The sequence below is a fragment of the Ahaetulla prasina genome, chromosome 4 (genome assembly GCF_028640845.1).
Source record: "Ahaetulla prasina isolate Xishuangbanna chromosome 4, ASM2864084v1, whole genome shotgun sequence".
Lineage (NCBI taxonomy): Eukaryota > Metazoa > Chordata > Lepidosauria > Squamata > Colubridae > Ahaetulla > Ahaetulla prasina.
In genome coordinates, this window is record NC_080542.1 from 6,269,259 (window position 1) to 6,283,141 (window position 13,883).

At 45.0% G+C, this 13,883-nt stretch overlaps 1 protein-coding gene across 1 annotated transcript in view; it reads left to right on the top strand.

Annotated features, from left to right (window-relative positions):
- Positions 1-3,223: 3,223 nt before the first annotated feature.
- Positions 3,224-13,883, top strand: part of MMP14 (matrix metallopeptidase 14) — a 58,681-nt gene continuing 48,021 nt past the window's right edge. The window contains exon 1 of the mRNA XM_058181820.1: positions 3,224-3,537. Coding sequence (XP_058037803.1) covers positions 3,457-3,537 — 81 coding nt within the window. The 5' untranslated portion in view covers positions 3,224-3,456. The remainder of the gene's footprint in view (positions 3,538-13,883) is intronic.

Consider the following 13,883-nt stretch of genomic DNA (forward strand, 5'->3'; position numbering starts at 1 on the left):
CTCAATCCCAGTTGTGGGGTTTTTTTGGTGCCTGCCCGGAAGAGAGTTACTACCTACCTAAAATTCAAGGCAGAGTAGGAGGGGGAAATGTGTATTTATTCTTCCTTTCTCTCTTTTTCTTCCTTCCTCTTTCTCTCTTATCCTCTTTTCCTTCCAGTCTTTCTTTACCTCCCTCCCTCCTCCTCCTCTTACTTTCTTCTTCTCCTTCTCCTTCTCCTTCTTCTTTTTCTTCTTTTTCTTCTTCTTCCTTTCTTCTTTTTTCCTTCTGCCCTTCCTCCTTCTCTCGCTTTTCCTCCTCCCTCCCTCTCTATTTTTCTTTTCCTTCCTTCCCCTTTCTCTCCTTCCTCCCCTCCCGACAGGCCTGGCCTTGCCTTCCTTCTCCCTCTCCTTCCCTCCTCCTTTTCCTTCCTTCCCCTCTCTCTCTTCCCCTCCCTCTCTTCTTTCCTCCCTTCCTCCTTCTTTCCTTCCTCCTCTCTCTTCCCCTCCTCCTTTCCTCCTTCCCCTTTCTCTCCTTCCTCCCCTCCAGACCAGCTTGGCTTCACCTTCCTTTATGTTATAAATTATGTTAAATTTAATATTAATATAAATATATATATATATATATATAATATATTATATAATAATAATAATAATAATATAATATATATATATATATATATATATATATATATATATATATATATATATATATATATATATATATATATATATATAATATAAATTTATATATAATTAAATATATAAATTTATATTAAATGATGTTTCCATCATTTATGTTGTAAATCTTGTACCTCGATGAATATATCTTTTCTTTTATGTACACTGAGAGTATATGCACCAAGACAAATTCCTTGTGTGTCCAATCACACTTGGCCAATAAAAATTCTATTCTATTCTATTCTATTCTATTCTATTCTATTCTATTCTATTCTATTCTATTCTTTCCTGCTCGTCCTTCCTTTTCCTTCCTTCCTTCCTTCCCTCCTCTCTATTTTCTTCCTTCTTCTTTTCCATCTGCCCTTCCTCTCTCTTTTCCTATTCCCTTCCCCTCTCCTTCCTCTCCTTCTTTTGCCTCCTTCCTCCTTTTTTTCCTTCCTGCCCTCCCTTCCTTCCTTCTCCTTCCCTCTCTCTTCCCTCCTCCTTCTCCCTTTCTCTTTCTCTCCTTCCTCCCTCCTGACCAGCCTGGCGTTGTCCTCCTTCCTTCTCTTCCCTCCTCCTCCTCCTCCTCCTTTTCCTTCCTCCCTCTCTCCTTCCTTCTCCTCCTTTCCTTCCTTTCCTCCTTCTTTCCTTCCTTCCGCCACTCTCTTCCCCCTCCTCCTTTCCTCCTTCCCTTTCTCTCCTTCCTCCCTCCAGACCAGCTTGGCTTCACCTTCTTTATGTTATAAATTATATTAAATTTAATATTAATATAAATATATATTTATTATATATATAATATATTATATAATAATAATAATAATAATATAATATATATATATATATATATATATATATATATATATATATATATATATATATATATATATATATATATATATAAAATATAAATTTATATATAATTAAATATATAAACTTATATTAAATGATGTTTCCATCATTTATGTTGTAAATGTTGTACCTCGATGAATATATCTTTTCTTTTATTTCTACTGAGAGCATATGCACCAAGACAAATTCCTTGTGTGTCCAATCACACTTGGCCAATAAAAATTCTTTTCTATTCTATTCTATTCTATTCTATTCTATTCTATTCTATTCTATTCTTTCCTCCTCGTCCTTCCTTTTTCCTTCCTTCCTTCCTTCCCTCCCTCTCTTTTTCTTTCTTCTTCTTTTCCATCTGCCCTGCCTCTCTCTTTTCCCTATTCCCCTTCCCCCTCTCCCCTCTTCTCCTTCTTTCCCTCCCTTCCTCCTTTTTTCCTTCCTGCCCCTCTTTCTTTCTTTCCTTCCTCCTCTTCTCTTCCCTCCTCCTTCTCCCTTTCTCTTCTCTCCTTCCTCCTCCTGACCGGACTGCCTTGCCTTTCTTCTCTTCCCTCCTCCTCCTCCTCCTCCTTTTCCTTCCTCCTCTCTCCTTCCTTCTCCTCCTTTCCTTCCTTTCCTCCTTCTTTTCTTCCCGCCACTCTCTTCCCCCTCCTCCTTCCTCCTTCCCTTTCTCTCCTTCCTCCCTCCAGACCAGCTTGGCTTCACCTTCTTTTATGTTATAAATTATATTAAATTTAATATTAATATAAATATATATTTATTATATATATAATATATTATATAATAATAATAATAATAATATAATATATATATATATATATATATATATATATATATATATATATATATATATATATATATATATATATATATATATAATATAAATTTATATATAATTAAATATATAAACTTATATTAAATGATGTTTCCATCATTTATGTTGTAAATGTTGTACCTCGCTGAATGTATCTTTTCTTTTATTTCTACTGAGAGCATATGCACCAAGACAAATTCCTTGTGTGTCCAATCACACTTGGCCAATAAAAATTCTTTTCTATTCTATTCTATTCTATTCTATTCTATTCTATTCTATTCTATTCTATTCTTTCCTCCTCGTCCTTCCTTTTTCCTTCCTTCCTTCCTTCCCTCCCTCTTTTTCTTTCTTCTTCTTTTCCATCTGCCCTTCCTCTCTCTTTTCCCTATTCCCCTTCCCCCTCTCACTTCCTCTCCTTCCTGCCCTCCCTTCCTCCTTCTTTTCCTTCCTGCCCCTCTCTTTCTTTTTTTATCCTTCCCTCTTTCCCACCTCCCTTCTCCCTTTCTCTTTCTCTCCTTCCTCCCCTCCTGACCGGCCTGCCTTGCCTTTCTTCTCTTCCCTCCCTCCCTCCCTCCTCCTCCTTTTCCTTCCTCCCTCTCTCTCCTTCTCCTCCTTTCCTCTTTTTCTCCCTTCTCCCTTTCCCTCCTTCCTTCCCTCCTGACCAGCCTGGCGTTGTCCTCCTTCCCTCCTCCTCCTCCTTCTTTTCGCCTCCTTTCCTCCTCCTTTTCCTTCCTTCCTCCCTCTCTCTCCTTCCCCTCCTTCCCTCCCTTCTCCCTTCCCCTTTCTCTCCTTCCCTCCCTTCCCAGACCCCGCCTGGCCTGGCTTTCCTTCTCTTCCCTCCCTCCATCCATCCCTCCTCCTTCCTCCCGCCCCGCTTGTCCTTCCTCCCGCCCGCCCTCTAATTGGAGCCAGACCCCGAGGCGAATCCGGCTCCAGAAGGGCCGGCTCAGCGATCCGGGAGCGGCGGGGCCAGGAGGCGGCGCAGGCGAGAGAGAGAAAGAAAGAAAGAAAGAGAAAGAAAGAAAGAGAGAAAGAGAAAGAAAGGAAAATCTCTTGCAGCAGCAGCAACAGAAACAGCAACTTCTTCTCTCTCCTTTCTTTCTTTCTTTCTTTCCTTCTTTCTTTTTTTCCCCTTCCTTCTTTCCCTTCGAAGCAAGCGAGCGATGTGGCTCCTGCGGCTGCTGCTGCCCATCGCCTGGGCGTCCTGCGCTCTCCCTGCCGCCGCCCAGGAGTTCAGCCCCGAGGTGAGTCCCGGCTGCTGGCTAGACGGTGCCCGCTCGCCCGCCGCCACCGTCGGCCCCGCCTCGGTTTTGGCCCCGGAGGAGCCTGGCCGACGGGACGCGCGGGGCTTGCAGGAGGGAGGGAGGGCGGCGGGGAAGGGAGGGGAGGGTTGTCCCTGTCCCTGCATGGATTTCCTGGGTGGGGGGCTCCAGGGTTGGTTTTAGGGGTTTTTTTGGACACCCCTCTCCCCTGACTTCATTCTTCCTTTCCTTTCTTCTTTCCTTGTTTTGTTTCCTTCTTCCTTTCTTCTTTTCGGTCCCCTTCCCTTTCCCTATCTAATTTTCCTTCCTTCCTTCCTTCCTTCCTTCCTTCCTTCCTTCCTTCCTCCCCTGACTTCATTCTTCCTTTCCTTTCTTCTTTCCTTGTTTTGTTTCCTTCTTCCTTTCTTCTTTTCGGTCCCCTTCCCTTTTCCTATCTAATTTTCCTTCCTTCCTTCCTTCCTTCCTTCCTTCCTTCTTTCTTTCTTTTCTTCCTTTCTTCGTTTCTAACTCCCTTTCTTCTTTTCTAGCTATCCTTCCCTCCTCTTCTCTTCCTTTCGTTTCCTTGGTTTATTTTTCTTTTCTTCTTTTCTGCCTTCCCATCCCTTCTATCTTCCTTTCTTTTCCTTTCTTCTTTTCTGTCTTCCCTTCCCTTTCTTCTTTTTCTGCCTCTTTCCCTTCCCCTATCTGTTTTCCCTTTCTTTCCCTTTCTTCTTTTCTATCTTTCTTCCTTTTCCTTTCTTCTTTTCTCTCTTCCCTTCTCTTCTGTCTTTGTTTCTTTTCCTTTCTTCTTTTCTACCTTCCCTTCCCTTCTATCTTCCTTTTCCTTTCTTCTTTCCTTTCTTCCTTCCCTTCCCTTTTCTTCTTTTCTATCTTCCTTCCTTCTTTTCTTCTTCTTTCTTCTTCCTTCCTCCTCTTCCCTTCCTTCCTTCCCTCCTCCCTTCTATGTTCCTTTCTTTTCCTTCTTTTCCTGTCCATTTTCTATTTACTTTTCCTTTCTTTTCTCTCTTCCTTCCTTTTCTATCTTCCTTCCTCCACCTCCCTTTCCTTCCTTCCCTCCTCCCTTCTATGTTCCTTTCTTTTCCTGTCCTTTCTTCTATTTACTTTTCCTTCTTCTTTTCTCTTCCTTCCTCCTCTTCCTTCTATCTTCCTTCCTTCCTCTATTTTCTTTTCCTTTCTTCTCTCTTCCCTTCCCTCCTCTTCCCTTCTCTCTTCCTTTCCTTTCCTCTATTTTCTTTTCCTTTCTTCTCTTCTCTCTTCCCTTCCCTCCTCTTCCCTTCTATCTTCCTTTCCTTTCCTCTATTTTCTTTTCCTTTCTTCTCTTCTCTCTTCCTTCCTCCTCTTCCTTCTATCTTCCTTTCCTTTTCCTCTATTTTCTTTCCTTTCTTCTTTTCTCTCTTCCTTCCCTCCTCTTCCTTCTATCTTCCTTTCCTTTTCCTCTATTTTCTTTTCCTTTCTTCTCTCTCTCTTCCTCCTCTTCCTTCTATCTTCCTTTCCTTTTCCTCTATTTTCTTTTCCTTTCTTCTTTTCTCTTCCCTCCTTTTCCTTCTACCTTCCTTTCCTTTTCCTCTATTTTCTTTTCCTTTCTTCTCTTCTCTCTTCCCTTCCCTCCTCTTCCCTTCTATCTTCCTTTCCTTTCCTCTATTTTCTCCTCCTTTCTTCCTTTCTACCTTCTCTCCTTCCGATTTGCCTCCCTCCCCCCCCCCCCACACCTTTCCTTAAGCAGAGGGGCAGACACTCCGCATTTCTCTCCCCATTTTCCTGCCTCTCCTCTCTGCCAGCCTTCCCTTCACCTTTTGCTCCCCTTTCTTTCTCTTTACAGCTGGTTTGCTCGTTTACTCCTCCCTTCATCTGTGTTTCCCCCCCCCTTTTTTTTTTTTACTATCCTTTGTTCCTCCCTCTTCTTGGATGAGTTCTGCAGCTGGATGGAGAAGGGCTGTTTCCTAGCCAAGGCATGTGCCTCTCTTGCACTCCTTCTGCGGCCAGCCAACCTCATTCGCACGGACCGGCTCCAAGATCGAATTTGCATGGCCTGGATTTCTTTCCTCTTTTCAGGTTTTTTTTCCCCCCCCCTTTCCTTTCCAGCAACACCGCCTCCCTCCTCATCTCTGTCTCAACATGATGTCAGTTGATGTTTTTTCCCCTTTTCCTTTCCTCTCCTTTCCTTCTTCTATCTTCCTCTCCTCTCCTTTCCTTTTTCTATCTTCCTCTCCTCTCCTTTTTCTTTCTTCCTTTCCTTTCTCTGTCTTCTTTTCCTTTTTCTATCTTCCTTTCCTTTCCTTCTTCTATCTTCTTCCTTTCTTCCTTTCCTTTTTATCTTCCTTCCTTTCCTTCTTCTATCTTCCTTTCCTATTTCTATCTTCCTCTCCTCCTTTTCTTTCCTTTCCTTTCTCTGTCTTCTTTTCCTTCTTCTATCTTCCTTTTCTTTTCCTTCTTCTATCCCTTTCCTTTTCTATCTTCCTTTTCTTTCCTTTTCTATCTTCCTCTCCTCTCCTTTTCTTCTCTTCCTCTCCTTTCCTCCTTCTATCTTCCTTTCCTTCTTCTATCTTCCTCTCCTTTTCTTTCTTCCTTTCCTTTTTCTATCTTCCTCTCCTTTCCTTTTCTATCTTCTTTCCTTTCTTCTTTTCTCTCTTCCTTCCTTCTATCTTCCTTTCCTTTCCTCTATTTTCTTTTCCTTTCTTCTTCTCTCTTCCTCCTCTTCTCTTCCTTCCTTTCTTTCCCTTTCTTCTTTTCTATCTTTCTTCCTTTTCCTTTCTTCTTTTCTCTCTTCCTTCCTCCTCTTCCTTCTTTCCTTCCCCTTCTATGTTCCTTTCTTTTTCCTTTCTTTTCCTGTCCATTTTTCTATTTACTTTTCCTTTCTTCTTTTCTCTTCCTTCCTTCCTTTTCTCTCTTCCTTCTTTCCTTTCCTTCCTTTCTTCTATTTTCCTTTCCTTCTTCTTTTCTCTTCCTTCCTTCCTTTCCTTTTCTATCTTCCTTTCCTTTCTTCTTTTCCTTTCTTCTTTTCTCTTCCTTCCTTTCCTTCTACCTTCCTTTCCTTTCCTCTATTTTCTTTTCCTTTCTTCTTTTCTCTTCCTCCTCTTCCCTTCTATCTTCCTTTCCTTCCTTTCCTTTTTCTTTTCCTTTCTTCTTTTCTCTCTTCCCTTCCCTTCTATCTTCCTTTCCTTTCCTCTATTTTCTTTTCCTTTCTTCTCTTCTCTTCTCTTCCCTCCTCTTCCCTTCTATCTTCCTTTTCTTTCCTCTATTTTCTTTTTCTTTCTTCTCTTCTCTCTCTCTTCCTCCTCTTCCCTTCTCTCTTCCTTTCCTTTCCTCTATTTTCTTTTCCTTTCTTCTCTTCTCTCTTCCCTTCCCTCCTCTTCCCTTCTATCTTCCTTTCCTTTCCTCTATTTTCTTTTCCTTTCTTCTTTTCTCTTCCTTCCTCCTCTTCCTTCTATCTTCCTTTCCTTTCCTTCTTTCCTTTCTTCCTTTTCTTCTTTTCCTTCTTTCCTCTTCCTTTCCTTTCCTTTCCTTCTATCTTCTTTTCCTTTCTTCTTTCCTCTTCCTTCCTTCCTCCTTCCTTTCCTTTCCTCTATTTTCTTTTCCTTTCCTTTCCTTTCCTCCTTCTATCTTCCTTTCCTTTCCTTTCCTTTTCTCTCTCTCTTCCTTCCTTTCTTCCTTTCCTTCCTTTCCTTTCCTCTCCTTTCCTCCTTCTTCCTTTCCTTCCTTTTCTACCTTCCTCTTCCTCTCCTTCTGATTTGCCTCCCTCCCCCCACACCTTTCCTTAAGCAGAGGGCAGACACTCCGCATTTCTCTCCCCATTTTCCTGCCTCTCCTCTCTGCCAGCCTTCCCATCACCTTTTGCTCCCCTTTCTTTCTCTTTACAGCTGGTTTGCTCGTTTACTCCTCCCTTCATCTGTGTTTCCCCCCCCCTTTTTTTTTTACTATCCTTTGTTCCTCCCTCTTCTTGGATGAGTTCTGCAGCTGGATGGAGAAGGGCTGTTTCCTAGCCAAGGCATGTGCCTCTCTTGCACTCCTTCTGCGGCCAGCCAACCTCATTCGCACGGACCGGCTCCAAGATCGAATTTGCATGGCCTGGATTTCTTTCCTCTTTTCAGGTTTTTCCCCCCTTTCCTTTCCAGCAACACCGCCTCCTCCTCATCTCTGTCTCAACATGATGTCAGTTGATGTTTTTCCTTTCCTTTCCTCTCCTTCCTTCTTCTATCTTCCTCTCCTCCTTTCCTTTTCTATCTTCCTCTCCTCTCCTTTCTTTTCTTCCTTTCCTTTCTCTGTCTTCTTTCCTTTTCTATCTTCCTTTCCTTTCCTTTTTCTATCTTCCTTTCCTTTTCTCTCCTTTCCCTTCCTCTCCTTTTTCTATCTTCCTTTCCTTTCTTCTCCTTTTCCTCTCCTTTCTTTCCTTTCCTTTTTCTATCTTCCTTTCCTTTGTCTATCTTCCTTTTCTTTTCCTTCTTCTATCCCTTTCCTTTTCTATCTTCCTTTCTTTCCTTTTCTATCTTCCTCTCCTCTCCTTTTTCTTCTCTTCCTCTCCTTTCCTCCTTCTATCTTCCTTTCCTTCTTCTATCTTCCTCTCCTTTCTTTTCTTCCTTTCCTTTTCTATCTTCCTCTCCTTTCCGTTTTCTATCTTCTTTCCTTTCTTTCTTTCCTTTTCTATCTTCCTTTCCTTCTTCTATCTTCCTTTCCATTTTCTATCTTCCTCTCCTCTCCTCTTTCTTTCTCCCTTTCCTTTTCTATCTTCCTTCCTCTCCTTTCCGTTTTCTGTCTTCTTTCCTTTTCTATCTTTCTTTCCTTTTCTATCTTCCTTTCCTTCTTCTATCTTCTTTTCCTTTTTCTATCTTCCTCTCCTCTCCTTTTTCTGTCTTCCTTTCCTTTCCCCTTTCCTGTTTCTATCTTCCTCTCCTCTCCTTCCCTCTCCTTCTATCTTCCTTCCTTTTCCTTTCTTCTTCTCTATTGTCCTGCCCTGCCTTGTCCTGCCCTGCCCTGCCCTGTCCTGTCCCATCCTGCACTTATGGGTGTAATCCATTCTATAGGATTTTTTTAATTTTTGCAAATGGCTTCTGGAGTGGAAAAATTAGAAATCCTCTTCTCCTTCTTCCTTTTTTGCTCTTAGGGTCCCCGGCATCCATTCCTCCCTTGTGGTTCTTGTTCTTTTCCTGGGCCAGTGAATAGCTCCCCAACTCCACAGGGCCACTAACTGGGCTGGGTCAGTCTTGAGAAAGAGGGGATTTTGAGTCCCACTTGCCTGGACTGTAGGACATGAGGGGAAGTTGAGAGAGCTACTCTTAAACTAGCTTTCTTTCTTTCTTTCTTTCTTTCTTTCTTTCTTTCCTTCCTTCCTTCCTTCCTTCCTTCCATCCTTTCTTTCTTTTTCTTCCTTCCTTTCTTTCCTTTCCTCCCTCCCCCCTCTCTTTCTTTCTTTCTCTTTTTCTCTTCCTTCCTTCCTTCCTTCCTTCCTTCCTTCCTTCCTTCCTTTCCTTCCTTCCTCCCTCCCTCCCTCCCTCCCTCCCTCCCTCCCTCTTTCTTTTCTTTTCTTTTCTTTTCTTTTCTTTTCTTTTCTTTTCTTTTCTTTTCTTTCTCCCTTCCTTCCTTCCTTCCTTCCTTCCTCGCTCCCTCCCTCCCTCTTTCTTCCTTCCCTTCCTTTCCTCCCTCCTCCCTCCCCTTCCTTCCTTCCTTCCTTCCTTCCTTTCTTCCTTCCTTCCTTTCTTCCTTCCTTCCTTCCTTCCTTCCTTCCTTCCTTGCCTTCCCCTCCTTCCTTCCTTCCTTCCTTCCTTCCTTCCTTCCTTCCTTCCTCTTTCTTTTTCTTTTTCCTCCCTCCCTCCCTCCCTCCCTCCCCATTCATAAGATGACAACATGGCCGTGTGAATCTCTTTTCTTCTAATTTGAGAAAAAAATATCCATTGTAAGGAGGGGGGGAAATGGAAATGAGTAATAGTGAGGAAACGGCTTAGTGTGAGAACTGCAATTTAGGACAGACAATGAGAGAGAGAGAGTCAGAAATAATGTAGCTCATTTAAATCAAATCAGGTCTCTTCCCTCATCCCATCCCACCTCTCCCCATTTCCCATTTCTGTCCTCAGAACGCTTTTTTCTAGCCTGCAAACTTGAGTTTTGACCCATCCTGCTACTAAGGTCTCGACCGTTTGTTGTGAATTCTATTTGGTGGGTTCTTGTGTGAAGCCATCTTTGTGGTTTGTCAGTTTCAAGTTTATGGCGGAGAGGGGCAACCAACCAGGGTTTCATTTTTCTTAAAAAATGGGGTGGGATGAAGTTTGGGATTGCTGATATGATAATACCTTTTATCTGTTTATTGAACAGTTTTAAACTTGGGTGTCAACTTTGGGATCCGGGCCTCACAAACGCCAGCAACACCGCCAGCATCCATGGGAATTGCCACAAACCACAAATCTTTTAAATCTCAGTCACTAAGTGGGGCCTAGGAATGACGGCTTGTCCTTATGGTCTGGGTGTGGCTTATTCCATAAACCAAGTTAACGAACGGTCAAAGGCCGCGCGTGAAAGCGATATTTTGTAGGTTTTTACACTTCTCGGGCTGGTGTAGCGTTTCTCTGCATTGTTTCTCAAACGCGATGGAAGAGGCCCAGCGGCTCTCATTGGTGAGATGGGCAGCTCCGTAGAATCCCAAGAGCTAGGAAGGGACCTTGGAGGTCTTCTAGTCCACCCCCTCTTCTCCGAGGAAGGACACCTTATGGTACGCTTGTCCAAGCGCTTGTCCCACTCTTTTCTTTTGAAAAGATCTAACAAATAAATCCCTAAGTAAATAAACCGATGCCTCATTCCCCTCACTTAGTCACGAGTAGCCTCGGTTCCCCCTCCATCTCTTCTTGCCTCTTTGTCTCAAATCACATTTCTCTTGATTACACAACAGTTCCTTGAAGGACTTAGAGCTGTTTGGGTGTTTTCCTGAGGATTGTTTGTTATTTTAACGTTTAAAAAAAAATTAAAAAAAAAATTGGGGGCACTGGAAGCCTGCTGTTGTCTGCAGTTTCTCAATTTCACTTCTCTTTATTATTTTTTTCCCTTGTCCTGTTCCACATGTTCATGTTTTTGGCTACTGGGAAAAAAAGGTTTTGCTGTTGGGTTGAAGCCGCAGCTTGAAAGAATTAAAAGTGACCCCAGGTCGGTCGGTCGTCTGCCTGCCTGTTTGTCTGTCTGTCTGTCTCTCTTCCTCTCTCTCTTTCTCTTTCTTCCTTTCTCTCTCTTTCTCTCTGTTCCTTTCTCTCTCTCTCTTCCTCTCGCTTTTTTCCGTTCTTTCTCTCTTTCTCTCTCTTCTTCTCTCTGTCTCTTCTTTCTCTCTCTCCCTCTCCCTCTCCCTCTCTTTCTCTTCCTGTTCCTTTCTCTCTTTCTTTCTTCCCCTCCTCTCTCTCTTTCTTCCTCTGTTTCTCTTTCTCTTCCTGTTCCCCCCTCTCTCTCCATCTGTCTTTCTCTCACTCTTTCCTTCTTTCTTTCTCTGTCTTCCTTTCTCTCTTCCTCTCTTTCTCGTCCTGTTCCTCTCTCTTTCTCTTCCTCTCTCTCTGTCTCACTCTCTTCCTTTCTCTCGCTCCCTCTTCCTCTCTCTCTCTCGTCCTGTTCCTTTCTCTCTTTTTTTCCCTCTCCTCTCTCTCTCTTTTTCTCTCTCTTTCTTCCTCTCTCTCTCTTGCTTCCTCTCTCCCTCTTCCTCTCGCTCTTTTCCGTTCTTTCTCTCTCTCTCTGTTCCTTTCTCTCTTTCTTTCTTCCCCTCCTCTCTCTCTTTCTTCCTCTCTCTTCCTCTCTGTTTCTCTTTCTCTTCCTGTTCCCCTCTTTCTCCATCTGTCTTTCTCTCACTCTTTCCTTCTTTCTTTCTCTGTCTTCCTTTCTCTCTTCCTCTCTTTCTCGTCTTGTTCCTCTCTCTTTCTCTACCTCTCTCTCTGTCTTGCTCTCTTCCTTTCTCTCGCTCCGTCTTCCTCTCTCTCTCGTCCTGTTCCTTTCTCTCTTTTTTCTCCCTCTCCTCTCTCTGTTTTTCTCTCTCTTTCTTCCTCTCTGTCTCTCTCTCTCTTGCTTCCTCTCTCCCTCTTCCTCTCTTTCTTTTCCTCTTCCTTTCTCTCTCTCTCCCTCTTCCTTCCTCTCTCTCTCTCTCTCTTCCTCTCTTTTAAAGGGAAGGGATTGGAGAAAAGCCAGACAGACACCACCTCCCCTTCCCCCTTTTTTGCCCTGGTCTTCGAGGAACAAAGACATGGGAAGCGAACTGGGTGGGTGGCTTGGCCGGGAGATCAAAGGCGTTGGAGGTGGGGGTTGGGTGGGGTGGGGGAAACTTAGTCAAGCCCCCTTATAAAAGAGCTGAGACGACTTTGAGGAGACTTGCAACTTTAGAAACCCCCGCTGGTGGGCTCACCGGAAAGAAAGAGAAAACCAAAAGACAGGAAAAGGGAAGGCATTAGGATTAGAAATTAGGATTATTTTGCGCTGGGGGGTGGGTGGGGGTGTTAGGGGTGTCGGCAGTGAATTTTACAACCGAGCTGGGAAGTGGGGGGAGGAGGAGGAGAAAAGGAGAGGCCGGAAGTGGTCCCAACAGGGCCTGGAGCCAAGCCGAAAGGAAGGGGGCTCCGGGTGGTGACCTCTGAGCGCGCGCGGAGCGAAGAAAAAAAACAAAAAAACAACCGACCTCATGAGTCAACCAGGAATGAGGAGGATATTTGGAAGAGGGGAAGAGACAAAGCAGGGCCTTGTGGAGAAGCGGAAAATAAGGGGAAGGGGGAACCTCTGGAGGTTTGAACAGTAACAAGAGTTGGAAGGGACCTTGGAGGTCGTCTAGTCCAACCCCCCTGCTCGTGCAGGAGACCTACTAGGACCGCGATGGCGAACCTATGGTGGCACGTTGGAGCCATATCGGTGGGCACGCGAAGTCAGCTCCTTTTTGGGCCTTCTGGGCCCCACGGAAAGTAGGGAAACAGACTGCTTCCTGCCTCTGGAGCAGGGGTCTCCAACCTTGGTCCCTTTAAGGCTTGGGGACTCTGGGAGTTGAAGTCCACAAGCCTTAAAGGGACCAAGGTTGGAGACTTCTGCTCTGGAGGGCCGTGTGCGTGCGTGTGTGTGTGTGTGAGAGAGAGAGAGAGAGAGAGGAAGGCCTGTTTTTTGCTCTCCCCAGGTTCCAGAGCCTTTCTAGGAGTTTGGGGAGGGCGGAAATGGCGTTCCTCACTCCCCCCCCGGGGACGGCCCGTTTGCAGACTTCCAGTCCCACCAGAAGTTGGCAAGCGGGCCGTTTCCGGCCTCTGGAGAGCCTCCAGTGGGATGGGGAAAGCCGTTTTCGCCCTCCTCAGGCTCCTAGAAAGGCTCTGGAGCCCGGGGAGGGCTGAAAATGGGCCTACCGGGCCCACCGTGCGATCACGTGCCAAAAGCAGAGGGAGGAGCATGCACATGCGGGGTGGGGGGGGCAGCACATAGAATGGTGGGGCACATAGAATTATGGGTGTCGGCACGCACGCGACCCTCCCTCCCCCGCGCTTTCCCCACTTTTGGCACGCGATGGCAAAAAGGTTAGCCATCACTGTACTAGGGGTTCGAACCGCCCGAATGGCCGACCTTTCCGATCGACAAGCCCAGCGTCTGAGCCCCCGAGCCCCCGAGCGAGACGTTCTTCGAGCTTAGTCCGAATATCGGAGATGGATGATGGAGAATTGGCCCCGGTTGGACGACCGGATGAAACACGAGACCCAGCCTTGTGTGGGCTAGATGGGGCTTGTTTGCATTGTGTTTCTTTCCCAGAGGATATTTTGGGGATATTTTGTGTGTGTGTGATGACACACAGGGCAATCTTTATTTTAGGGTTTCCGCCGGGGACCCAGGTGGGTGGCTGGCTGGCTGGAGGGGTGAGGGGAAGCTTTTTTTATACTGAACCGTTGGCGAGATGGCCAGAGCACAGAACGGAAGAGTGATGTCATTGTGACACACAAACACACACACACGCACAGGAGGGTGCTCAAACCCAGCAGACTTCTTGGGGTTGTTGGAATCCTTCGTTCCCTCTCCATTTTTGTGTGTTTTTTTCTGGGCCAGAGAGTTTGACTAGTCCCATAGAGGTAGTCCTCGACTTACGACCACAAAGGAGCCCGACATTCCTTGTCGCTGAGCGAGGCAGTCCCTGAGTGAGCTTGCTCCCCCCCACCCCCGCCCCGGGTTAAGGCCTTCTCTTGCTTCGTTCCTAAGTGAATCGCTGCGGTCGTCCAGCCGGGAACACGGTCGTTCAGCGAATGCGGAGTTCTCCATTGACTCGACTCGGCAGAAGGTCGTGAAAGGGGGGGGCACGGAAACAGTCATAAATACGAGGCGGTTGGTTGCCAAGCATCCGGATTTTGGATCACGGGACC